At 46.6% G+C, this 27,860-nt stretch overlaps 1 protein-coding gene across 1 annotated transcript; it reads left to right on the top strand.

The window, feature by feature from the left end:
• Positions 1–6,560: 6,560 nt before the first annotated feature.
• LOC311121088 (tripartite motif-containing protein 16-like) lies at positions 6,561–26,891 on the top strand. The gene is made up of 6 exons (XM_084195616.1): positions 6,561–7,160; positions 13,378–13,473; positions 24,331–24,564; positions 24,741–24,900; positions 25,026–25,085; positions 25,322–26,891. Exons 1-6 carry the CDS (start codon positions 6,564–6,566, stop codon positions 25,840–25,842), a joined length of 1,668 nt encoding a protein of 555 aa, XP_084051742.1. The 5' UTR covers positions 6,561–6,563; the 3' UTR covers positions 25,843–26,891.
• The last annotated feature ends 969 nt before the right edge of the window (positions 26,892–27,860 follow it).

The following is a 27,860-nucleotide window of genomic DNA, read 5'->3' as shown; positions in this document are numbered from 1 at the left end:
AGGGCAGGGCAGGGCAGGGCAGGGCAGGGCAGACAGACAGACAGACAGACAGACAGACAGACAGACAGACAGACAGACAGACAGACAGACAGACAGACAGACAGGTTGTTTACTATGACTGGATGAAGGGATGCATTGTTGAAGGCTTCCTTTAGGTCTCTTGGGATTTAATCTGTGAATACAGTGAGATAGTCCTAACCATTCAATCAATGTACAGAACAAACAGTAATCATTAACACTATACAAAGTGGAGCCTATGGATATAATATATTATCTTATAATATAATATAATTGTATAAATAGAATAGAGTAACTGTTTTGACATGAAAGCACAGCCAGATGTTTTGACTTGACAGTGTGTCTCTATACCTTAGTCTCTGAAGACACCCAGCAATGGTTAGGATTATTAGAGAAGCTTTTCCTGCTGAAAGGCAGTTTCATTTCATCTGGTTGCAGAAAACAATTCATGGGATATGTTCATAACCCCGTCCACCTATAAGATGTGGGGGGTTTCTGTCTGACTAAGAAGAGATACAAAGAACTTTGATTGTAAAACGTCTTCTCTTTTTAGTCCTAGATATGGCTAGGGTTAGGGTTACTGCTGAATGTAGTAACTCTAACCCTGACCCTAGGCCTAACAGTAATAACCACACTTATGTAAAGTGATATAACGTCTTGTCATAGTGTTGTGGGAACTAAGTTAAATCTGTTAGATAGTTAACTCTTGGTGCCACAGAGTCTGAATGCCAAGGATTCTATTATCTCGAGGGAGCTTACTAGGGTTTATCTTAGAATGATTGCTAGATGGAATATACTGACTTGGGGTACAAGGTAATAACATCAGAGTGGGGAGTGCCCACTGATGGTTACCAGACGTTGTTGAAGAAACGTGTAACAGAAAATATATAAACTGAGAGATTTCTTTTGTCCAGAGTTCGGATGACAAGAGGCAAAGCACGTGCCATTTGTTATACGAACCCGGTACCGTAATCAACTAAATACTTTGCATCAACTCTCCATATAAGTGTTAAATATCTTCTTGCATCATGAATTACTTGATACCAGAGGAACTCGTCATAACAGATTGGCGTCTAAATGAACAGGATGCAGTTTACAGCTGAAATAACAGGGAAGCAGACTTTCATTATATTGATTGTCAAATTCTGCTTATCTGTGGTAAAGCTGAGCTGTAACGAATGTTTAAAATTCAATATTTTTTTTTTAGGGGAATAGATTTGTGGTTTTCAAGTATTGTCACGATCGTCGTAAGAACCGGACCAAGGCGCAGCGTGATATGTACCACATCTTTTAATGAGTACTTTACACACGAACAACAAAACAACAAAACAATACGTGAAGTCAAAAGGTTCACCAACACAAACCTATACAGAACAAGATCCCACCACAACAGGTGCCAACAGGCTGCCTAAGAATGGTTCCCAATCAGAGACAACAAGCAACAGCTGCCTCTGATTGGGAACCACCCCGGCCAACATAGAAACATATGAACTAGAACATGAACATAGAACATACAACATTGACACTACACACCCTGGCTCAACTTTTAAGAGTCCACAGAGCCAGGGCGTGACAGTACCCCCCCCCCCCCTCAAAGGCGCGGACTGCGACCGCGCCAACGAAACACAACAGGGGAGGGGCCGGGTGGATCCGGCTCCGGGCGTGACCACCACTTTCTCGCTACCCCCCCCCCGTAGCGCCCCTGGTTTGGTCCCACTGGCTGGAGCTGGACTGGACATCGGTGGAGCGGATTGCTTTGGCTCCAGTGCGGGGAGCAGGAACAGTCCGGACCGGACTGGCAACGCGCACCATTGGCTTGGTGCGGGGAGCAGGAACGGGTCGGGCCATACTGGGAACACGCACCACTAACTTAGTGCGGGGAGCAGGAACGGGTCGGGCCGTACTGGGAACACGCACCACTAACTTAGTGCGGGGAGCAGGAACGGGTCGGGCCGTACTGGGAACACGCACCACTAACTTAGTGCGGGGAGCAGGAACGGGTCGGGCCGTACTGGGAACACGCACCACTAACTTAGTGCGGGGAGCAGGAACGGGTCGGGCCGTACTGGGAACACGCACCACTAACTTAGTGCGGGGAGCAGGAACGGGTCGGGCCGTACTGGGAACACGCACCACTAACTTAGTGCGGGGAGCAGGAACGGGTCGGGCCGTACTGGGAACACGCACCACTAACTTAGTGCGGGGAGCAGGAACGGGTCGGGCCGTACTGGGAACACGCACCACTAACTTAGTGCGGGGAGCAGGAACGGGTCGGGCCGTACTGGGAACACGCACCACTAACTTAGTGCGGGGAGCAGGAACGGGTCGGGCCGTACTGGGAACACGCACCACTAACTTAGTGCGGGGAGCAGGAACGGGTCGGGCCGTACTGGGAACACGCACCACTAACTTAGTGCGGGGAGCAGGAACGGGTCGGGCCGTACTGGGAACACGCACCACTAACTTAGTGCGGGGAGCAGGAACGGGTCGGGCCGTACTGGGAACACGCACCACTAACTTAGTGCGGGGAGCAGGAACGGGTCGGGCCGTACTGGGAACACGCACCACTAACTTAGTGCGGGGAGCAGGAACGGGTCGGGCCGTACTGGGAACACGCACCACTAACTTAGTGCGGGGAGCAGGAACGGGTTGGGCCGTACTTTTAAGAGTCCCCAGAGCCAGGGCGTGGCAAGTATGTAAACATGTAAGGAGAAATATCAAATTAGACAATGACATGGTGCTATGATTCAAAATAGGGTACTGAAAGCAAAGAGGCACTGAGTTTGAAGGTAGGCCTTGAAATATACATATATACATATACATATTTTTAAGTGGGAGAACTTGCACAATTGGTGGCTGACTAAATACTTTTTTTCCCCACTGTACCAATGTGATCTGTAGTTATCATGATGAGGAAGGTAATACTAGAATTCTGGATAGTTATACTGTATGTTCATATAAATGTACATTCTGCCAGTGTCAATGGGTGCTAAGTTGAGCGTTTTAACTTTGAGTGATAGGAACAATGTGAATCACCAAGAATTGTCATTCTAAATTTGTTTTGGATAATTAATTTGATTTTGGTTATGATTTATAAGATGACTGAGTGATTTAAGTAAGTTGACACTGCAATTAATGTATTAGATATTGATATTGATTATTTCGATTGTTATACTAATTGTGATATGGGTAAAGAAGGTATGTGAGCTAAAGATGTTGAAACTATTCTCAGCATGCCCTGGCAGTGCTTGTACAATCGCAAGAGACATGTCTTAAATAGATATTATGGTTAAAACAACGCTACATTAGTTATAATGTGTTAGGATACACAATTTGGAATATTACTGTTTGAAACATGTAAGGTTGATGCAAGGATTGTGCCTGATATCAGGAACATGTTGATTCACTGGGTTTGGTCACTCTATACCTTATTATATTGGGATGTATTGATATGGGACCTATGAAGTCCCAGAGAGGGGGGATTGAGGTGTATTTTTACATTGAAAGGTTTAAACATTGGTACATATGTGTTGTTAGAACTTAATGGGTTCATATCACTGGGGTTGGTGTGTGAAAGAGGAATGTTTGTTTTCTATCTTTATCTGATCTGACCTCGGGTTGAATTCCTCGCTCCTAACTAATCCAAGGCAGTCCTGATTTATCAGGGACTGGAACCAGAGTGTTATCCTTTGTCTCTATCAAAGGAATATTACTGGAACGGAGTCAGGGTAGAACAGAGTTCAGACTAAACACGGTACCTACTAACAGTATTGGGTTTTCAAGCAATTGGGTCTGAAAGGGCACTCATTAGACAATATGTAATGGATACTCGCATAGCATTGGATGCTATTACAGCAGCTCAAGGGGGCGTGTGTGCGATTGTAGGAGGAGATACATGTTGGGCATACTTGCCATCAGAATCAGGAAGGTCTTGGGAAGCTAAGGGAAATATTAGAGAAATACAGGATGGAATTAAGAATACGAATAGAGATGCAAAAATATTAAGGGGATATAGCAATTTGAACGCTGTTGAAGTCTTTTCGAGGTTTGTTAGTGGTAATTCAATAGGAACATGGATGGAAAGCATTCTAGATCCCCTAGTGGCCATAGTAATTATTGTAGCCATAGTGATGGGGTGTTGCCATAGTAATTATTGTAGCCATAGTTATGGGGTGTTGTTTTCCCATATTTCGGGGATTGATTTTGAGATCTGTACTAACGATTACGAACATGCCAGTGATTACAGCTAGACATGTATAAGGCAAATCCCCGCCTTATCTTAGCTCATTGGTCACCATAGCAACACCCACCCGTAGTATGCGCTCCAGCAGGTATATCTCACTGGTCATCCCCAAAGCCAACACCTCCTTTGGTCGCTATTCCTTCCAGTTCTCTGCTGCCAATGACTGGAACGAACTGCAAAAATCTCTGAAGCCGGAGACTCTTATCTCCCTCACTAACTTTAAGCATCAGTTGTCAGAGCAGCTTACCGATCACTGCACCTGTACACAGCCCATCTGTAATTAGCCCACCCAACTACCTCATCCCCATATTGTTATTTATTTGACTAATTTGCACCCCAGTATCTCTATTTGCACATCATCTTCTGCACATCTATCACTCCAGTGTTAATAGTAAATTGTAATTATTTTGCACTATGGCCTATTTATTGCCTTAACTCCATAACTTACTACATTTGCACACACTGTATATATATTTTATATTGTGTTATTGACTGTACGTTTTGTTTATCCCATGTGTAACTCTGTGTTGTTGTTGTTTTTATCGCACTGCTTTGCTTTATCTTGGCCAGGTCGCAGTTGTAAATGAGAACTTTTCTCAATTGGCTTACCTGGTTAAATAAAGGTTAAATAAAACATTTAAAAAATTTAAAATAAATGTATCAGTCAATATTAATGCAAGGAGGAAAAGTACAAATTCATCATCTATATCATCTTATTCAAGTGTAGAGTCCATTGATAATGTTGATTGAGGATTTGGGAATGTGATGTGGGAATTGTATAACGTTGAATATAAGGTTTACAGGATGCGTAACGGGGAACGTGACTATTTTAGTAGATCAGATAGCGCCCCAAGTAACCAGAGAAAAGCTTGGGGTTCCTCTGAATCAAGAAAATGAAGAATTCAGTTTTTATTGTAGTTTCCATGTAACTTAGAAATGGTCATCAATGTATCTGGTTGGATGATGTCATGATGTTCAACATTCATTTTACATATGTTTTTCTTGTATGGTCTATGTGGGATTTTTCCTTATGTACAGTGGAGAAAAAAAGTATTTAGTCAGCCACCAATTGTGCAAGTTCTCCCACTTAAAAAGATGAGAGAGGCCTGTAATTTTCATCATAGGTACACGTCAACTATGACAGACAAAATGAGAAAAACAATTCCAGAAAATCACATTGTAGGATTTTTAATGAATTTATTTGCAAATTACATACAGTATAGAACACCATCTAGAAGACATAGACATATCATTACATAGAGTATAGAACACCATATAGAAGACATAGACATATCATTACATAGAGTATAGAACACCATCTAGAAGACATAGACATATCATTACATACAGTATAGAACACCATCAAAGAAGACATAGACATATCATTACATACAGTATAGAACACCATATAGAAGACATAGACATATCATTACATACAGTATAGAACACCATCTAGAAGACATAGACATATCATTACATACAGTATAGAACACCATATAGAAGACATAGACATATCATTACATACAGTATAGAACACCATATAGAAGACATAGACATATCATTACATAGAGTATAGAACACCATATAGAAGACATAGACATATCATTACATAGAGTATATCATAGATGACATGTATAAATCCTTCCTTTATATTTCCTGTAACACTTTCCATTACAGTAGCCTTATTACTGTCTAGGGTTACTGCTGCTAGTACAGTGTAAGAATGAGGCATCACAGTACTTTTACACCACTGGACTAACAGGAATAATTACACACCAATAAACACACTGTAATGTAAAGTGTTACATCATTCTCAATGATCAGTCAATACATACGGTATTCATTTCACATACAGTACATTCATTTCAAGTCCCCCCTCCCCCATTGTAGCTAATTATCTATAACACATTGTACAGTTTTACAACCACGTATTAGTTATTATGGATGGTTATAGTTAGTGTCATAGCACATAAGTTTAAGGCATTACACAATTCATTTAAAAAAAAGCATTATACATATGTACTTCATAGAAACTGTTAGCCTTTATATATTCTAACCACTCTATTTAATTTATTCCATATTAAGGGCCCTAACCTAGGAACACAAATCTTTGTCTCTATTAACATTGTGGACAGTTCTCTCTCTCTCTCTCTCTCTCTCTCTCTCTCTCTCTCTCTCTCTCTAACCCCACCCCTCTGGCAGAACCAGGAAGTCCCTCCCCTCCACAAACTCTCTTCTGTGGAAACGAAATTTATCTGATTCTCTGTGTCGTCTGTCTGTGTGAGAGTGAACCACCGTCCAAATGGCTCAGCAGGGAGTTCTGCTGGACCAGGACCAGTTCTGTTGTTCTGTCTGTCTGGATCTACTGAAGGAGCCGGTCACCATCCACTGTGGACACAGTTACTGTAGAAGCTGTATTGAGGGCTGCTGGGATCAGGATGTTCTGAAAGGTGTCTATAGCTGTCCTCAGTGCAGAGAGACCTTCACTCCAAGGCCTACTCTGAGAAAAAATAACATGTTGGCTGAGTTGGTGGAGAAACTGAAGAAGACAGGACTCCAGGCTGCTCCCCCTCCTGCTCTGTGCTATGCTGGACCTGGAGATGTGGCGTGTGATGTCTGCACTGGGACCAGAAAGCAGAAAGCCCTCATGTCCTGTCTGGCGTGTCTGGCCTCTTACTGTGAGACTCACCTCCAACCTCACTATGAATCTCCTGCTTTCAAGAAGCACAAGCTGGTCAAAGCCACCGCACAACTACAGGAGAAGATCTGCTCTCATCATGACAAACTGCTGGAGGTTTTCTGTCGTACCGATCAGCAGTGTATCTGTTATCTGTGTTCAATGGATGAACATAAAGGCCATGATACAGTGTCAGCTGCAGCAGAGAGGACTGAGAAACAGGTAAGACCAGAACTACTTGTTGGTGACTGTCTGACTGTCTGATAAACAAATAATTAAAGATACAGTAGAAGCTAAGGCTGTTTGAATATGAGATCATTCAAATGATATCGATCCACGGCAGAACAAATATGAACACAAACCTTGATTATATAGATATGCTAACCCAGATTCTCCAAATGTATCACCATTTTCTAAAGTCAAACACCATTATCATTCGTTATCAAACACCCAATCAGCTCCCCTGTTTTGTGCACTGTTAAAACTATAATCATTCACATAACAATATAATAATATAATTTCACACAGACACTTCCTCAACATTTTAATCCCTATCTTGTCACGGTTCAGACAGACGACCAGAGGACCACAATTGCGTCACACCAGAAAGTTTATTAAACTTAAGGGAAAAGGGAAGTAGGGAGTGAATGAAGGCTCCAGGGGTAACCGGGATCCCGTCCAATGCGCTGGGTCTGTGCCCCCCCCAGTGGCAGCGATGCGTCCTATGAAGCCGGTGGTGGGTGGTCCAGAAGTCCTGGGGGGGGGAGACACAGACACAACAGGGCGGAATGAAACCAGGCAGCAGTACAGTTCAAGGGAAATCCAAAATACGTAGTAGCAAGGCAGAAGGCTGGTCAGAGTTACCGGGATTGAAGAGTAGTCAGGAGTCGTAATGGCAGAAGCAGGTCTGGATCTCCTGAGGCAGAAGAGTATCCAAAAAACAGGCAGGTCCGGGGTCACAAAACCAGGGTGAGCCAGAAGCGCGAGCAAACAGGTTCCGGGTGTGAGCTTTGCAGACGATCTGACACCGGAGAGCTGAAAGACAGGGCCTTAAATACTGGGAGAGGTAGTGGGTAATGCAGCGCAGCTGGCAGAGTAATTAGAGCAGAGCAGAGCAGGGACAGGTGGAGCTAGTTAGGCTGAGTAGAGAGAGTGGTGAGCAGAGTGGAAGAAAATTAAGGTGGTAACCCGGTGGAGTGAGAGGCCCATGACAGAACCCCCCCCCCAAGGGACGGCCCCAGAAGTCCCAAGAGCAACACCACGCCGGGCGGGAGGAGGGGAGCCGGAGGAGGGCTAGAACTCCTCCGAACGGTCCGAGTGAGCGTCCTCCTCCTCGGAGGAAGCCGGAGGGCCGTGGTCGGGAGATGGGACAGGTCCCGAGACAGGATCAGGCACAGGACAGGAAGCCGAGCGGGCCGGACGGTTAGGGACCCCTCTGGGGCGGCCCCTACGGATTGCAGGTTGATCAGGATGCCGTTGGTGGAAAGCGGTGATGAGAGTCCTATCCACAATCCGACTAGCTGGCACCCAGGTCCTTTCCTCAGGTCCATAGCCCTCCCAGTCAATGAGGTACTGGAGACCCCTACCCCTCCGTCTGGACCGAAGCAGGCGGCGGACGGTGTAAACCAGACCACCATCGACGAGCCGTGGAGGAGGAGGACCAGGCGCAGCAGGGACCAGCGGACTCTCATGGATGGGCTTAATCTTAGACACATGGAAAGTGGGGTGCACCCTCAGGGAATTAGGCAGTTGGAGCCGGACAGCAGTTGGGCTAATCACTCTTATGATAGGGAATGGGCCAATGAACCGAGGTGCCAGCTTCTGCGACTCCACCCTGAGTGGCAGGTTCTTCGATGACAACCACACCCTTTGACCAACATGGTAGGTGGGAGCAGGAATTCTCCGACGGTTGGCCCCGGTAGTGTAGCTGGCAACGGATCTGAGGAGTGTGGCTCGGGCTTGTGACCAGGTGCGGCGACATCGACGGGCAAAAGCAAGTGCAGATGGGCAAGTAACCTCCTCTTCCTGGCTGGCAAATAGAGGAGGCTGGTATCCATAAACACATTGGAAAGGGGACATACCGATGGCAGAGCAGGTCAGAGAATTGTGTGCGTACTCCACCCATGTCAATTGCTGCGACCAGGAGTGGGGGTTGCGTGAAGTCATGCATCGCAGTGCCTTCTCGAGCTCCTGATTAGCCCGCTCTGACTGCCCATTGGATTGGGGATGGAATCCGGAAGTCAGACTGACTGTGGCTCCCAGCAGGTGACAGAACTCCTTCCAAAAAGCGGAGGAGAATTGTGGACCACGGTCAGAAACTACATCCTTTGGCAGTCCGTGGATCCGGAAGACGTGTTCCAGGACCACCTGGGCGGTCTCCTTGGCGGTTGGGAGCTTGGGGAGGGGAATGAAGTGTGCCATCTTGCTGAAACGGTCAACGATGGTGAGAATGACGGTCATGCCACTTGAAGGGGGCAGCCCCGTGACAAAGTCAAGGGCGATGTGAGACCAGGGACGTCTGGGCACAGGCAGGGGCTGCAGCAATCCGGCTGGGGGCTGGCAGGACGACTTGTGTTGGTTGCAGATGGGGCAGGCTTGGACGAATTCCCGTACATCCTTCCTCAGAGAGGGCCACCAGAACCTCTGGGCGAGCAGGTTGTAAGTGCGGGTGGAGCCAGGGTGACAAGCTAGGCGGGAGTCATGTCCCCACTGAACGACCTGGGACCTCAGGTCTTCGGGGACAAAAAGGCGGTCAGCTGGGCAAGTGCTGGGACCTGGCTGGTTACGGAGAGCCTCCAGCACCTGTTCCTCAACAGCCCAGGTCAGAGCTGCAACGATGCAGGGACTTGGCAGAATCGACACAGGGTCCTTGGAGGGGGTGTCATCCTTCTGGAATTGACGGGAGAGGGCGTCTGGCTTGGTGTTGCGTGATCCAGGCCGGTATGACAGAGTGAAATTAAACCTGGTGAAGAACAGGGCCCAGCGGGACTGCCTGGAGTTCAACCGTTTGGCCGTGCGGATGTACTCCAAGTTCTTATGATCGGTCCAAACGAGAAATGGAATGGTGGACCCCTCCAGCCAGTGACGCCACTCCTCCAAGGCAAGCTTCACAGCCAGCAGCTCACGGTTCCCTATGTCGTAATTGCACTCAGAGGGGGACAACCGACGTGAGAAAAAGGCACAGGGATGGAGCTTCCTATCCTCCGCAGCCCACTGAGAAATCACAGCACCAACTCCCACATCCGAGGCGTCCACCTCCACAATGAATTGCCGGTCCACATCAGGCATCTGGAGGATGGGAGCGGAGGTGAACCTCACCTTGAGGGTACTGAAGGCTTTGTCGGCTGCTGGGGTCCAGGTGAAGGGTTGCTTGGTGCTGGTTAGAGCAGTGAGAGGGGCAGCAACGGTACTGTAGTTCCGGATAAACTTCCTATAGAAGTTAGCAAACCCCAGAAACTGTTGCAGCTTCTTTCTGTTCTCCGGAACTGGCCATGAAGTGACTGCTGATACTTTGGCAGGATCCATTTGGATACTTCCCTCTGCCACTATGTACCCCAGGAAGGCCACTGTCTTGACGTGAAACTCACATTTCTCTGCCTTGGCGTAGAGGGAATTCTCCAGAAGACGATGAAGGACTTGCTGGACATGGCGGGTGTGTTCAGACAGGTTTCTGGAGTAGATTAAGATGTCATCCAGGTAAACGAAGACAAACTTGTTTAACATGTCCCGCAGTACATCATTCACTAGAGCCTGGAACACAGCAGGAGCATTGGTGAGGCCAAAAGGCATAACCAGATACTCGTAGTGGCCTGTTGGTGTATTGAATGCGGTTTTCCATTCATCTCCCTCCCGGATCCGCACTAGGTGGTAAGCGTTTCTGAGATCCAACTTGGTAAAAACAGTGGCTCCCTGGAGCAACTCAAAAGCAGAGGTGAGCAGAGGCAGAGGGTAACGGTTTTTCACTGTGATGTCGTTGAGTCCCCTGTAGTCGATGCAGGGGCGAAGAGATCCGTCCTTCTTCCCCACAAAGAAGAAGCCAGCACCAGCAGGAGATGAAGATGAACGGATTAATCCTGCGGACAGAGAGCCATTGATGTAGTCCTCCATGGACTTTCTTTCAGGAGCAGACAACGAATAAAGACGACCCTTTGGAGGAGCTGTTCCAGGGAGGAGGTCGATGGCACAGTCGTACGGTCGGTGAGGGGGCAGAGATGTGGCTCTTGCTTTGTTAAACACCTCTCTGAGACCATGGTAGCATTCTGGGACATTGGAGAGGTCAGGAGCGGAGTTAGTAGGTACTGGCCGAGGGGGTAGTGCGGCAGCAAGCAGGCAGGTTCGGTGGCAGTCCTCTCCCCACTCCCTGATCACCCCGGTCACCCAGTCGAGCTGAGGGTTGTGCCGGCGGAGCCATGGGTAACCCAGGATGAGGGGTTGGCCTGGAGAGGGGAGCAGGTGAAACTGGATAGTTTCTTGATGGTTTCCGGACAGACCCATCGAGACCGGGGCCGTGACATGAGTGACCGATCCGAGTAAGTGTCCGTCCAGTGCCCGGGCAGGAATAGGAGGTGTCAAACGGAGGTTCTCCAGTCCCAGTTGGCGTGCCAGCTTGATGTCCATTATGTTGGCTTCGGCGCCAGAATCCACCAGAGCAGCCAGGGTGTGAGTTGAGTCAGAGAGGCGGAGGTGAACTTGCAGCAGGGGTTTGCGGTCGGAGGACTGGATGGTCATTGAACTCAACCGGACTCCCCCTATGCCCGGTGAGCTTCGGCCCTTTAAAGGGCAGGTTACCACACGATGTCCATCACCTCCACAATAGAGGCAGAGGTTTGAGGTGAAGCGGCGCTGGCGCTCTGCAGGAGTGAGGGAGGCTCGCCCAATCTCCATAGGCTCAGACTGATCAAGCTGACCTGGGTGAGTGGCAGTAGATGACAGGAGCCCAGTCGGATCTCTCCGAATGCCGGTAGTAGGTGGACCTTGGCGCCCCCTCTCACGACGACGGGTCTGTATCCTTCTGTCGATCCTGACAGTCAGTGCGATGGCTTCATCAAGAGTGGAAGGCAGTTCATGGGAGACCAACTCGTCCTTGATATAGTCAGCCAAACTATGGAAGAACGCGTCCACCAACGATGGTGTGTTCCAAGAACTTCGTCTAGCCAGGGTTCGGAAGTCGATGGAATGGTCTGCGACTGTACGTCTGCCTTGTCGAATACTGAACAGTTCACGAGACGCCTCTGCGGTGGGTGAATCCAGGTCAAACACCTTCAGCATCTCCTCAGCAAACAGGTCGAAGGTTGCACATGCGGGGGTTTGACGTTCGAACCCTGCTGTTCCCCAGAGTCGAGCTCGGCCCGTCAGGTGAGTGATGGCATACCCAACTTTAGCCCCCTCCGTGGCGAAGGTCCTTGGCTGCAAGGAGAACTGAAGTCGGCAGCTAGTCAGGAATGGCCGGACCTGGGTTGAATCGCCGTTGAACCGCTCGGGGTTTCCAATCTTGGGTTCCGGAGCAGCGGCTGCAATGACCGGGGCAGGTAACTCGGGGGCTGGGCTGGTGGGCAGACTGGCTGGGGTAAGGTTGGTGAGGAGTTGAATGATCATGGCGAGTTGTTGTTGCTGCTGCTGGAACTGCTGCTCATGCTCATCGGTTTCCATGTCGGGGAAAGTGTGCGCTGAGTCCATAATGGTCAGATCGTACTGTCACGGTTCAGACAGACGACCAGAGGACCACAATTGCGTCACACCAGAAAGTTTATTAAACTTAAGGGAAAAGGGAAGTAGGGAGTGAATGAAGGCTCCAGGGGTAACCGGGATCCCGTCCAATGCGCTGGGTCTGTGCCCCCCCCAGTGGCAGCGATGCGTCCTATGAAGCCGGTGGTGGGTGGTCCAGAAGTCCTGGGGGGGGGAGACACAGACACAACAGGGCGGAATGAAACCAGGCAGCAGTACAGTTCAAGGGAAATCCAAAATACGTAGTAGCAAGGCAGAAGGCTGGTCAGAGTTACCGGGATTGAAGAGTAGTCAGGAGTCGTAATGGCAGAAGCAGGTCTGGATCTCCTGAGGCAGAAGAGTATCCAAAAAACAGGCAGGTCCGGGGTCACAAAACCAGGGTGAGCCAGAAGCGCGAGCAAACAGGTTCCGGGTGTGAGCTTTGCAGACGATCTGACACCGGAGAGCTGAAAGACAGGGCCTTAAATACTGGGAGAGGTAGTGGGTAATGCAGCGCAGCTGGCAGAGTAATTAGAGCAGAGCAGAGCAGGGACAGGTGGAGCTAGTTAGGCTGAGTAGAGAGAGTGGTGAGCAGAGTGGAAGAAAATTAAGGTGGTAACCCGGTGGAGTGAGAGGCCCATGACATATCTTCTATGGGCCCTATGTCCCATTACTATACTATTGATCTACTGGACATATAAAGCTTGATAGCTCATTGAAGAGTGATTCTCCACAGAGGCAGCTGGGGATGAGTCAGCAGAAAGTCCAGCAGAGATTCCAGGAGAGAGAGAAGAAGCTGAAGGAGCTCCAACAGGCTGTGGAGTCTCTCAAGGTGAGTATTGTTGACCAGAGGAGACACACCATTTCACTTCTCTCCTCCAGTCAGAGAGAGAGAGAGAGGGGCCCCTATCCAATCCCACTGTTGGGAACAGGCTGTCTGGACCCCTGTCAGAGAATAGACTGCTTAATGTAACTGACTGGTTATGAACCCGGGTCTACTGCGGGAGAAACCATCATCTTGACCAAAAGGACATTCCCTATTGTTCTGACTGATTTAAAGTCGCAAGCGGCTCTACCTCTTCACATAACCATGAGTAACCATGAGCGACTCATGTCTGCTATACATTAACAGGGAGCTCTCTCTCTCGATTCAATTAAATGGGCTTTATTGGCATTGGAAACATATGTTACATTACCAAAGCAAGTGAAATAAATAATAAACAAATCAGAAATTAACAGTAAATGTTACACTCACAAAAGTTTCAAAGGAATAGAGACATAAAAATAAATAAAAATAAAAATAAAATGTTATAATTCAAGTGAAAACAGAGTGAGTCAGACCGAGTTCTGGAGGTGAAATGGAAATGAATGAGGGAGAGTTAAGTGAGGTAGAAGGTGTGGTGAAGAGCTCAGAACCAGAGCCTGGCATCAATGGACATGATAAAGAAGAATCTGGTGCAGTAGGAGTTACATTGTTGGAGAAAGTGGATCCATACCTTTTGGCAGATCCATTTGTGGTTTCAGGGTGGGTGGGAAAGGAGTTGGGTGCAGTTGAATCAGTGAAGGTAACCTGTAGTGGACTTGGGATATTTGTTTGTCTTTCTTCTGACCAGAGGGAGTGGGCGCTCCGTGTCACGCAACTTGGGTCAAGATCTGTTTCTTGCTTTGCTCTTAGGAACAGGGCACCATTGAAAGGAGTGATTTCTGGGGTAGCGTTAAGTGTAGAAGTGGAGCAATTAAGGTTGAAGACTGCTGGTGTTTGTGATTCCCGCCGTTTGGTGCAACGCAGACATGGTGGTGAGCGTGGTGAAACAGAGGAGTCACTGTCAGTCCTTTTGAGTTATGAGTCTTTAACAGAGAAAGTCATGTTATGATATATCAGTTATCTTGATTCGAGCTTTTGTGGCGAATCCACTGCTTTGTTTCAGGTGCAACGTTTATGGTCATGTTGCAGCAGTTTGTAGGAGGGAGATCCAAGATGTGGGAAGTGTGCAGGAGGGCATGGGATAGAGGATTGTGTAGTTTCAGTGGATAAAGTTGTGTGTGTCAACTGTTGGGATGCCCATGTGGCTGGGGATCGGAAGTGTCCGGTGCGAGAGAGGCAGGTTGAGGTGGCTAGAGTCAGAGTAGTGCAGAAGGTGTCGTATGCTGAGACAGTGAAGAAAGTAGAGGAGGATGGGTCAAGGGTGAGAGATCCTGAGAGGATCCCTGTGAGTAGTAGATCTGTGCCAGCACAGAGGGATAGGCCAACGAGTGATATATGCTTTAGTAAAGTTAGTTTCTTAGCGTTCATAGCAATGGTTATCAACTGTACAGCAGAAATGGAATGTAAATCACAGAAAATAGATGTTGTGGTGGCAGCTGCAGAGAAGTATTTGGGCATCCAAGATTAGACTTCAGAAGAGTTACAGGGTGTGTTGAGTGGGGGTGTCCCGTCCTCCCAGGCCGATGGCATGGTGCAGGAGCAGATAGGGTCAAAGTAGTGGAATGGGGTAGTGGGTATTTAATGAGTGTAGGGTTAGTTGGAAGGTTTTTAATTAAATGTTCCTTTCCCCTTTTCCCATTTTGTATCACAAAGTAAAATAGAGTTATATTATAGTCCAGTTGGGGGCGGTAATGCAACATATTGGATGCCAACCGCCGTTAAACTCCAAAGAAGAAGAAACGTTACATTATGGCAATGTACAGTGTCTCTGCCTCTCTCATTCCATCACTTTTGCAGTAGTAGGTTGAGTAGAAAATTGTACATTGATCTCGTCATTACATCTGGTTGGCAAGCATGTGAATGGTTTGTGTCTGGAAGGTACGGTCGATGAAACGGTGGAGCATGTGTTGTTATATTGTTGTAAGTATGTTGAAGAGACGGAAAGATTGAAGTGTAGGGTCATTGAGGTTGGACGGGGTTGGGGGGGTTTGGAAGGGATTTTGGGGATGGGGGAGGGTCTATTAGAAGTTAGTAGGGCTCTTCTTTATTTTCTCAGAAGTACTGAGTTAGGTAGGAGGATTTAGAAATGTTGGAAACCGTGATTGACCACACACTCCAGCACAGTAGGTGGCAGCATGCACCTTTAACGTTGGTTTGTGGACCGCCATTATATCATAGAAGAAGAAGTTGTTGCTGTGAGAGATTTGTGGTTCGTGAGGAGGGCTACTATTCTTTTTTCTTTTGGTTCTTGCGTATTTTCTGAATGTATTTTCTGATGGTGGTGGGTTTGTTTATTGGTTTCCACTGTTTATCGTTTAGAGTTGAGGGGGGAGTAGGGGTAGTTTGTTAGGGCGGCGTGATGGCCTCAACCGAGTGGAGAAGAAACGCTGTCGCTTCGGGTCCGTTCCGGAGAAAGGTGTGGAGGAAGTTTTGCTCATGGTCGGCGAACAGGTTGGAGCGGAACATCTGCACTCTGCATCCAGAATGAACAAGGCGGTGGTTGTGTTAATGAAAAAGGTTTGTCTTGTTGTGAGTGGGATTTTTGTGAGGGGTGTGTTGGTGCAGATGTCGCCTCTTTCGATAAGAGTTGTGGTGGCTAATCTGCCTCCGTTTATTACGTACGAACAGACCCCAAGTAGTTGGTTAATTTTGGTAAATTTTAAAATAAAGTGGTTTTCGTGTGCTCTCGGCTGGGTGCCAAGCGGAATTCGTTAAACATGTCTCTTTTCATAGACAAGTGTTTGTTTCTTAACAAACTTCAAGGTTACACAGGGGAGGGGTGGAACACAGGGTTTGCTAGCACAGATAGTTTTGGGTGTTTCTAGTGTGGGGATGTAGGACATAATGCTAATGCAGACAAGCGCGACCAGCCGGCAGCGGGGGCTAGGACTAGGCTGGACACAATACATTTTTAACACCTTTTTCTGATAAAACTACTTAATTACATCCGCCATGGAGCCCAGTTTCATAATATTACCATATGTCCCAGATGCTTGCCGTAGTTTAGAAATAATAGGACATGTTTCACCCTGCCAGCTCCTATTAGTTGTTTTGAGCTCTGTGGCACCAACTCGCCTAATGAAAGTTCTATTCCCAGCCCATTGTTCTGCGTCACAATGCCAGCTTCACTATTGTTGGTAATGAGACCAGCCCGTATGAACATTGTAGCTTTACCTCAGGTAACTTATTATTAACAAGGTTATGACTACTAGGTGAGCAAACTCACTGTTCACCTGGGTACACATTGTGGTGACCCACAGTGCTACATATGGTTGGGGCATAGCAATCAAACATTTAACATTTTCTGGTCACGGTTAATCATATTTTCTTTCAGAAAAAGGTGTATAACCTAAACAAAACGCATATCCGTCCTCTTTTTCAAGATGTGGCCGATTTTAAACAGCCAGAATAATTTTTTTAAATTAAGAAATAACCTTTTTAAAAATGTTTTTACATTTATTGTTTCTATATTACTGCTGGGTAATTTGATATGCATCGAAATCTGTAAGTTCATAGGCATTGAATTGAGCGAATGCTGCGCAGGTTCACTGAGTTGTAAACTAAATGGATAGGTGTAGCTCATTGATTTATAGATCTGACACAGTTGCTACCTCAGATAATGAGCCTAGCAAGTGTCGTGAATGAGGTATGTAGTACCCACAGAAGGCCACAGGGAGGAGCAAGAGAGCTATAAACCTATTCATTTTTTTTTGCTTTAAATACCCTAAACCTAACAATCAATTAATCAAATGTGTTTATAAAGTCCTTTTTACATCAGCAGATGTCACAAAGTGCTATACAGAAACTCTAACCCTACTTATAACCTATTTTAGCCTTAACTCTAAACCCTAATTCTAGGGTAGGGTAGCCTAGAACACGTTTAGAAACTATTTTAGTAATAATTTTATGTTAGTAAATACCATTATAGTACTAAATAGCATTTATTGTTATTTTTTAAATAAAACCTATGTAACCTTTATTAGTCATTTTATTATATGTATTATTGCAAGGCAGAACACTTGATAAACAACACATTTGTTTTATTTTTTAAATGTGGGGTGAACTGGGTGTGACCTAGTAACCTCTATGTGAAAGTCCAGCAATTGACATGTCATAGGTGGGGCAGGTTTGAGACTGATCTCCAGAATTAATAAGAAAACTACACTTTATTTCTCAGCTGCCTCACCAATGTCTTTACGTGAATTACTAACTTTTAATTGCTAAATGTTTCCAATAGATGGCTGCATAAAACCACAAAGCATCAGTTATAGGCTACTAGCATAAAATAGCATGCAACCAAAGACTATGTCCTATGATTTTCTAAAAAGGTCACTCATTACTTTACAGTTAGCTATATATCTCGTATTAGGCCTGTGTTGCTTTTGGGAGAGCAACAAAATATTAACTCTAGCAGGTATTGAACCCCGGCCAAATAATCACTAGTCAGATGCGCTAACCTCAACCCAAGTAAACATGCATTATGACATCATCTTAATATCTCATATATTCCAGCCCACCAATAAATCATGCAACCATCGCGGTTAGAAAATGTACCTCAACATGCTCCTCCCTTGTGCTAGAAGGCAGAGTGCTCGCTGCCGCTGACGGCTCAAGCTTTTTGCGGGGCTTGTTGAGTTGGCTACTTGTTCGAGAAGGCAGAGTGGCTCTGTGCTGGTTGATGAATTTGACAATGAATGTACTAGAAAAATACATTTTTGTCGACCAGAGGTGACTGAATTAATGTTCGCGCTTTTTGATAATCGTTATAGTAATGAGGTATAATTTTAAAACATTAGCATAAAAACAGGTAATAATAAACATGAATCATCATTATATTACTTCACAGTAATGTGTTTTCAGTCCTTCCTCTTGCGTTAGCAGTGTGGAAAGGGACAGTAAAAAGCTCAGGCAGGAGTTTTCCTGTGAGGTGGAGTGGTGGTGTATCCAGGGAGAGAACTAAACTAATCTTCTGAAATGTCATTTATGCTGCAATCTATTGGAATTATTAAGCAACTGCAGTAGTACTGAATAAAGTGTATATCCTTACTAAGTGTATCCTTACTAAAGTAGTAATTGCTCAAAATTGCTAAATATAAAATGTTCTAGTTCATTTGATCACTTACAACCATAAAATAACAATTCATAGCATAACAAACAATGAAACGGACATAAACCAAAAACACCATACATTTAGTTAATTATCTAAAAAAATAATATATATATTTAGATGGGTGACATTATCTGCCAAAGTAACACCCCCTTAACATATAAACAGACACTGGACACACACTGAAAATGAGCTTTTTTATATATAAATCTGGTAGCTCTCAAAAGAGCCTTTGCTTTGCTGAGCAGTTAGTTTTCAGGAGTGTGCTGCCTGCCTGCCTTCAGAGGAGTCTGTCGGGGAATAATGTAAAGTTAATAAGTTATTGCCACGCTTTCACAGAGGCCTAGTTTACATTTACATGTGAGTCATTTAGCAGACGCTCTTATTCAGAACGACTAGGGTTAAGTGCATAAATCTGTACAAGGGTACATCGACAGTTTTCTCACCTAGTCGGCTCGGGGATTCGAACCAGCCACCTTTCGATTACTGCCCAACGCTCTTAACCACTAGATTAAGAGCGTCTGCTAAATGACTCACATGTAAATGTAAACTAAATGTAAACAATCCACAAAAAGGCAAATGGTCGTAGATAAATGGTAAGCTGGTTAAATAAAAGACTGCTCTTAGAACTTTCAGACTGCCATTGTTTTGGGGAAATATGGACATGTCTGTCTATTTCACCAATTATGTCAAATATATGTATTAATTTTAATGGTTTGAAGTTCTACATCATTTTAATCAAGATAACCTATTATTTCTAATGATGTAAGTTTGGGCAGCGTATTGCTGGTAGTTAAAACGTCCCCAAAACAACATGTACTCCTACATGTACAATACTTAATGAGCTCTGAGGTCGTCCCATTGTTTCCTTTAGGGGAAATATAGTTATGTCTCTTTATTTCACAAAATATCTCACAATGGTATATTTCAAGTCAGACTCCATTTTAATCAGGATAATCTCCTCTTTCTAATGACATCAGGTTGGGCACTGTACTCTGCTGTCATCGATCGCTAGACCAGAAATAGTCAGAAGTTTAAAAAAAATCCTACTTCCTGGTAATGCAGATATAAGCACACTTGGCACCATTGAGGTGTGGATGTTTACTTTCTACACCAGTTGTTATTTATTACTTATTTTTTTCTGTTTCGTCCTAAGAACAGATTGTAGTGGTAAAATAAAAAGGTAGACATTTTTTGGTGCCATTTAGGGAAAATTGAATTCTAAGGAACATTCCAGTCAGAAGAGGCTCAGTGATGGTTCGCTTCAAATCATTTACTTTGGCCTCAGGCTAGTGTTCCAGCTCAGCCAATGCTCTTTGGCCGTTTTACAGCCTTAAGTGCATTTTGACTTGTTCTGTTGTCCAGCCTACTAGGACTCAGGGGGCAGAGGCTGGGAGGAGAGTAGAGCAGGGTCAAGTGGTGGTCAAGTGGTGGTGGTACCAGGAAGGAGGAGAGTAGAGCAGGGTCAAGTGGTGGTGGTACCAGGAAGGAGGAGAGTAGAGCAGGGTCAAGTGGTGATGGTACCAGGAAGGAGGAGAGTAGAGCAGGGTCAAGTGGTGGTGGTACCAGGAAGGAGGAGAGTAGAGCAGGGTCAAGTGGTGGTGGTACCAGGAAGGAGGAGAGTAGAGCAGGGTCAAGTGGTGGTGGTACCAGGAAGGAGGAGAGTAGTGCAGGGTCAAGTGGTGGTGGTACCAGGAAGGAGGAGAGTAGAGCAGGGTCAAGTGGTGGTGGTACCAGGAAGGAGGAGAGTAGAGCAGGGTCAAGTGGTGGTGGTACCAGGAAGGAGGAGTGTAGAGCAGGGTCAAGTGGTGGTGGTACCAGGAAGGAGGAGAGTAGAGCAGGGTCAAGTGGTGGTGGTACCAGGAAGGAGGAGAGTAGAGCAGGGTCAAGTGGTGGTGGTACCAGGAGGGAGGAGAGTAGAGCAGGGTCAAGTGGTGGTGGTACCAGGAGGGAGGAGAGTAGAGCAGGGTCAAGTGGTGGTGCGCAGGCTGTGGAGAAAGCGGTTGTGGGGAGGGTTGCAGCTGGGCTACATGAGCTGAGGCAGGTTTCTATAGTAACAGAGACTCCGGTGGGCGAAGGGTTGGTGGGCTCATCCCAGGAAATATTGCCTGTCATTGGGGAAGAGGCACTGATCAGGGGGGAAGTGCAGGGGGGCAGAGACTGGGGAGGAGGAGGACGGTACCGTGCCAATGGAGGAGGAGGAAGAGGAAGAGGGGGGGAGGTGAGTCTGCGGGAGCGGAGGACAAGGCGGTCTCGTTTTCAGACGGCTCATTGGATCCAGAGCTGACAGACAGACAGGCTGAGGGCCCAGTATATACGCTGAGAGAACTTTCTAGGTTCCTGATGGTGGGGAGGGTTGCAGCTGGGCTACATGAGCTGAGGCAGGTTTCTGTAGTAACAGAGACTCCGGTGGGCGAAGGCTTGGTGGGCTCATCCCAGGAAATATTGCCTGTCATTGGGGAAGAGGCACTGATCAGGGGGGAAGTGCAGGGGGGAAGAGACTGGGGAGGAGGAGGACGGTACCGTGCCAATGGAGGAGGAGGAAGAGGAAGAGGGGGGGAGGTGAGTCTGCGGGAGCGGAGGACAATGAGGTCTCGTTTTCAGACGGCTCATTGGATCCAGAGCTGACAGACAGTCAGGCTGAGGGCCCAGTATATACGCTGAGAGAACTTTCTAGGTTCCTGATGGAGACTAAAGGGGAAAAAGAAGGTTCTGCTGGAGTCTTATTTGATTGATCCTGGAAGGTTTGTAAGGTCAGTACAACACGTGATGAAGAATGAGGGGTTTAGTGTCCTCTCACCCAGGAAGCGGTATAGGCTGAGAAAATGGGTCATGGGTTCTTAAGGGCATGTCTTCAGAATCTGCTTAAATTGATGTTTTTTTCTGGCATGGCGGCTTTATGGGCTTCTCTACTGGTTTCTGATTGTGGTGATTTCCCTCCCACCTGTTATGGAGATTTCACGGTTAGACTTCCTTAACATGAACGGCGGCAGAGACTGGGGGAATATGTCAAACAAAAACATTTAAACGTGATTTTTTAGCAAGAGACACACAGTGATGTGATTAATGAAGTGTATTGGGGGTCTGGTGGAAGGGGGCGCAGGTGCTGAGCCATGGCACAAATCTTAGTGCAGGGGTAGCAAAAGAGGTGTGTAAGGGTAGGTTGTTAGTGGTTAGAGCCAAAATCAGTGACCTTGTCTTTGCTTTCCAAAATGTGTCTGCACCTAGTACAGGGCTCAGTTCTCTGTTTCACCAGGGCCCAGGCAGGTGTCCTATTGGAAATTCCATGTAAAGCTCTTCCAAGATGTCACTTTTTGCTCAAGCTTCCAAGGCTTTTGGGAGAGGTGGGGACAGCAGAAGGGGGAGTAACTTCTGTTGTGGGGGAGAGGAGGGAGCCTGATGGGTGGGTAACTTCTGTTGTGGGGAGATGAGGGAGCCTGATGGGTGGGTAACTTCTGTTGTGGGGAGATGAGGGAGCCTGATGGGTGGGTAACTTCTGTTGTGGGGAGATGAGGGAGCCTGATGGGTGGGTAACTTCTGTTGTGGGGGAGAGGAGGGAGCCTGATGGGTGGGTAACTTCTGTTGTGGGGGAGAGGAGGGAGCCTGATGGGTGGGTAACTTCTGTTGTGGGGAGATGAGGGAGCCTGATGGGTAGGTAACTTCTGTTGTGGGGAGATGAGGGAGCCTGATGGGTGGGTAACTTCTGTTGTGGGGAGATGAGGGAGCCTGATGGGTGGGTAACTTCTGTTGTGGGGGAGAGGAGGGAGCCTGATGGGTGGGTAACTTCTGTTGTGGGGGAGAGGAGGGAGCCTGATGGGTGGGTAACTTCTGTTGTGGGGAGATGAGGGAGCCTGATGGGTGGGTAACTTCTGTTGTGGGGAGATGAGGGAGCCTGATGGGTGGGTAACTTCTGTTGTGGGGAGATGAGGGAGCCTGATGGGTGGGTAACTTCTGTTGTGGGGAGATGAGGGAGCCTGATGGGTGGGTAACTTCTGTTGTGGGGAGATGAGGGAGCCTGATGGGTGGGTAACTTCTGTTGTGGGGAGATGAGGGAGCCTGATGGGTGGGTAACTTCTGTTGTGGGGAGATGAGGGAGCCTGATGGGTGGGTAACTTCTGTTTCAGGGAGATGAGGGAGCCTGATTGGTGGGTAACTTCTGTTGTGAGGAGATGAGGCTGTGGAGTTGTACTCTGATTTATAGAGGGCAGAACTCTGTGATCCTGGGTGTTCTCAGGTTCTTCTCACAGACCTTTCCAAACTCTCTCTGTCACAGAGAAATCAAATTGACATTTCCCTGGCCTTTCACAAACTCTCAGCTGCTGTCTCTCAGACGGTCTGCCTGTGGATTTTTATAAAAAGTTCTGGGGAATTATTTTACAGGATGTGTGTTGTGTGAGTGCGTCGGGGTGGGGGAGCTGTCGCTAAGCTGTAGACCGCCGGCTTTGACTCTCCTGCCCAAAATAGGGATTTGAGCGACTTAAAGAACTGGAGGCCTGTGGCATTGCTCTGTTTGGACTATAAGGTCTTTGCCAAGGTCCTCGTTAACAGACTGAAGTCCCACCTGGACTCTATTGTACACAAGGACCAAACGTACTGTGTACCAGGACGTTTGGTGGCTCCTCTCCCAGGTGTCATACAGAGGGAGGGTTCTGATCATCAACAACTTGGCGGCATCCTCCCTATGGCATAAATTGGCCAGTGATTTCTTTCCGGTTTGGGCATCACTGGCTGAGGGCGGCAGTGCTGTACCTGCCTGTCCAGGAGGGGGGACAAGGCCTGGTGGACATGGAGAGCAGGGTGGCAGCGTTCTGACTCAAAGCAGCGCAGAGGATTCTGTACCGTACGGAGGTGGGCTGGAGGGAACCAGCATGTGCTCTGTTGAGGAGGGCTGGTGGTTTGGGGCTGGATCAGCAGCTCTTCATCATGCGGCCGGAGAGACTCAATACAGCAGGGGTCTCTGATTTCTATGCTGCAGTACTGAGGGCTGGAGCAGCCTGAGGAGGGGCCACCACCGTTTCCACCACTGCAAGTGACAGCAGAGACTGGGGACTGGCAGGAGAGTCTGGAGGACTTACTGACTTTTAACACTCTGAGCTTAGTGGGAGTGAAGGGGCATCAGTGGCAGGGGGTTGTGGGGGCTGAGAGCATGGCAGGGTATAGGTGGAGGGGCTCTATAAGCTCCCAGTGCTGGAAAGGTCAGGGGTCGTCCAGTGGAGGGTATTACATGGAGCCCTGGACACCAATAGCTGGTTGGCTCGGGTTGACCTGGGAGTTGGGGAGGGGTGTCCGTTTTCTGCAATGACAGACTGTTCATCATGTTTTTTCTGTGTTGCCAGGGTAATGCCATTACTGTTGACGCCTTAGGGTTGAGTTTGAGTTGTACAAAATGATCAACAGTGTGGAGATGTTTCAGGAGGTATGGGGGCTCAGGGGGGCTGTCTGTACGGCTGGAGAGGAGGGGTTGGATGGACGGTTGGAATGTGGTGCTTGTTGGTGTATTGTACTGTGGTGTTGGGTACTGGATAATGTGATTGTGTGGAGGTTGTGGTGGCACGCAATGTGCTTTTAGGAGGGGGGTTAGTGTAATGAGGAAGGCTCAATAAAGTAAGACAAGTCAGTCTGTCTCTCTCTCTCTCTCTCTCTCTCTCTCTTAACAGCGCTCTGCACAGGCAGCAGTGGAGGACAGTGATAAGATCTTTACTGAGCTGATCCGCTCCATTGAGAGAAGGCGCTCTGAGGTGAAGGAGCTGATCAGAGCCCAAGAGAAGGCTCAAGTGAGTCAAGCTGAAGGACTCCTGGAGCAACTGGAGCAGGAGATAGCTGAGCTGAGGAAGAGAAGCACTGAGCTGGAGCAGCTCTCACACACAGAGGATCACATCCATTTCCTCCAGGTAACTCAACTGCCTTGATACATGTGATATGAAATTAAAACTCTCAATCATTTGGTTCTGTTCTCTCTCTCTCTCTCTCTCTCCAGAGTTATCAGTCTCTCTCTCTCCCTCTCTCTCTCTCCCTCTCTCTCTCTCTCTCTCTCTCTCTCTCCCTCTCTCTCTCTCTCTCTCTCCAGAGTTATCAGTCTCTCTCCAGTACCAGTGTATCTTCAGACTTACCCAGCATCGTTGTCCGTCCTCTTCAGTACTTTGGAGATGTGAGTAAGACTGTGTCTGAACTGAGAGAGAAACTAGAAGACGTCCTTAAAGGAGAATGGACCAAGATCTCCACTACAGGTGGGTTGAAAATAATAAGAACACCAACTTTAGACCATTGAAAGTTCCCTACTAGTCATATACATGTGGAATATGGTATGATGATAACATTCCCTCTCTCTGTGAATGTGTTTGTGTGTCTGTAGTGAATATAGTGGATGTTGTACTGCCTCCAGAGCCCAAGACCAGAGAACAGTTCTTACAATGTGAGTCTCTTTATTCTGAAGTAACTAACAGTCTCTTTTTACTGACACTCCTAACAATCCCTCTAGAAATATATAGCAATAGTAGATCTAATCAAAGACTGGGTATCTATCTGACTCCTCATATTTCTCTGATTTGATCTCTGCTGTGCTCTAATCAAAGACAGGGTAGATACAGTATCTGACTTAACTTATTGTTCTAACTCCCCTCATTGGTCTCTGCTCTGCTCTTCTCCCAGATTCCTGTCAGCTCACACTGGACCCAAACACAGCATACACACTCCTCTCTCTGTCTGAAGGGAACAGAAAGGTGACCTATACAGGCCAAGTCCAACCATATCCTGTTCATCCAGACAGATTCACTAACTACTTGATGGTTCTGTGTAGAGAGGGTCTGTCTGGACGCTGTTACTGGGAGGTGGAGTGGAGTGGGTGGTGTGATACAGCAGTCTCATATAAAGACATCAGCAGAACAGGGACAGATGGTGCATTTGGATACAATAACAAGTCCTGGAGTTTAGTGTGCTATAGTGGTGGTTGTTGTTTCAGACACAATAATGTTGAGACTAAAGTATCAGGCCCTCAGTCCTCCAGAGTAGGAGTGTACCTGGATCACAGGGCAGGTACTCTGTCCTTCTACAGTGTCTCTGACACAATGACCCTCCTCCACAGAGTCCAGACCACATTCACTCAGCCCCTCTATCCTGGTTTTTTTTTCAATTGTATGTGCACTGGTACTGCTGAGCTGGTTAATCTGTAGTAGAGTCCACATAGATACTAGTCATGCTGGTGTAGTCTATAGCTGAGCTGGTTAAACTGTAGTAGGGTCCACATAGATACTAGTCATGCTGGTGTAGTCTATAGCTGAGCTGGTTAAACTGTAGTAGGGTCCACATAGATACTAGTCATGCTGGTGTAGTCTATAGCTGAGCTGGTTAAACTGTAGTAGGGTCCACATAGATACTAGTCATGCTGGTGTAGTCTATAGCTGAGCTGGTTAAACTGTAGTAGGGTCCACATATATACTAGTCATGCTGGTGTAGTCTATAGCTGAGCTGGTTAAACTGTAGTAGGGTCCACATAGATACTAGTCATGCTGGTGTAGTCTATAGCTGAGCTGGTTAAACTGTAGTAGGGTCCACATAGATACTAGTCATGCTGGTGGTGATGGTCCCCAGATGTGATGATTCATTCTGCTCTGTTTTTATGTACAATGATTTGATTGATTTGATCTTCAGAAGATGTTATGAATTACAATTCAATGCATTCATATTATTTGTAAGTGCAACGTTGTAATCTTATACATTTACATTAATCATGATGTATGCTGTTAATGTATGTTGGTTGTCATTCAGAACCATTGAAATGTTTTCTCAATTGGTTCTCTGTCTCAATGTAATTTTCCTCAGTATCATGGAACAGGTAGTGTTACTTACTTGCTAATTGAACTATATGGGCCGGTTTCCCGGACACAGATGAAGCCTAGTCCTAGACTAAAAAGCATGTTCAATGGAGATGTCCGGGAAACCGGCCCTAAGTTTGGTATAATTTATTCTCAAATACTGCTCAGTCAAGCAACATTAAACCTGTCCAGCAGTTGGTGCTATTAACCAAACAATAAAAACAGAAGATATCTTGACTTGCCACTCAGTATATCAGTAATGTTCAGAATTGTACTTTAATATCATTGGAGATTGATGGTCTTTTTAATCCACTACCCAGAGTCAGGAACAGATGACGTTAGGTCTGCTACTGTTCAGTTATTAAATATGATTCATGGTGATGGGAAATAAAAAATCATCTAGTAGTAGTTTTCCTTTGCTATTTATTCCAAGGTGTGTCTTTAACTTGTAAATGGATTGTGTTGAAGCTGGCATGTGGTGTGGATGATAGAATAGAGTGAATAGAGGAGAGAAGAGAGGAGGAGAGGAGAACATCATATAGAAGACAGATAAGATAGAGAGAGAATTCATACCCAGGGGAGTTACTGGCTCTGGCCCAAATGACACCCTGTTCCCTACGTAGTGCACTAGGCTTCTTCTGACCAGATCTGAAGTAGTGCACTACATAGGGAATAGGGTGGAGATTTGCTCACTGTCATTAGAATGAAGATTTCCATACAGGAGTTACTGTTTCTGTCCCAAATCTCTCCCTGTTCCCTACGTAGTGCACTAGGCTTCTTCTGACCAGATCTAAAGTAGTCTTCTAGATTTTACATGTTTTCTCCCTGTCATTAGAAAATAACAATATGGTAATGACTTTAGTGGTTTCCTCCCCCTTTGTTTTTATTGGTTGTGTGTTATGTGTGTTGTTGTGTTAGGTTTTCCCCCTGTGTTCCTAATGGAAAATCCATTAACAATGAATCACAAACAAATTATATTCCAGTTGTGTTTAGACAACTTCATGGCTGACATCCCCCAGTTCTGTTAAGACCCATTGAACTGGGTCACATTCTAAATGGTCACTTGTATTGATAGTCCATACTGGGCCTAACTGGGGTTAACCATACTGGAGGGTTTCTTTCTGCACACATATTCCCTCATCTCCAGAACTTTACCTGATGTCCCGTCTCTCTCTCTCTCTCTCTCTCTCTCTCTCTCTCTCTCTCTCTCTCTCTCTCTCTCTCTCTCTCTCTCTCTCTCTCTCTCTCTCTCTCTCTCTCTCTCTCTCTCTCTCTCTCTCTCTCTCTCTCTCTCTCTCTCTCTCTCTCTCTCTCTCTCTCTCTCTCTCTCTCTCTCTCTCTCTCTCTCTCTCTCTCTCTCTCTCTCTCTCTCTCTC

Source organism: Coregonus lavaretus (assembly GCF_964263955.1).
Source record: "Coregonus lavaretus genome assembly, contig: HAP1_SCAFFOLD_1230, whole genome shotgun sequence".
In the NCBI taxonomy this organism is placed as follows: domain Eukaryota; kingdom Metazoa; phylum Chordata; class Actinopteri; order Salmoniformes; family Salmonidae; genus Coregonus; species Coregonus lavaretus.
The sequence above is the reverse complement of the archived record's forward strand: the minus strand, read 5'-3'. Positions and strand labels throughout refer to the sequence as shown.

Bases quoted from the DNA above. Each gene is read 5' to 3' on its own strand.
- LOC311121088 (XM_084195616.1), top strand. From the start codon at position 6,564: ATGGCTCAGCAGGGAGTTCTGCTGGACCAGGACCAGTTCTGTTGTTCT. The intron at 7,161-13,377 runs GTAAGACCAGAA...GATTCTCCACAG, and splicing joins CAGAGAGGACTGAGAAACAG to AGGCAGCTGGGGATGAGTCA. The intron at 24,901-25,025 runs GTGGGTTGAAAA...GTGTGTCTGTAG, and splicing joins GACCAAGATCTCCACTACAG to TGAATATAGTGGATGTTGTA.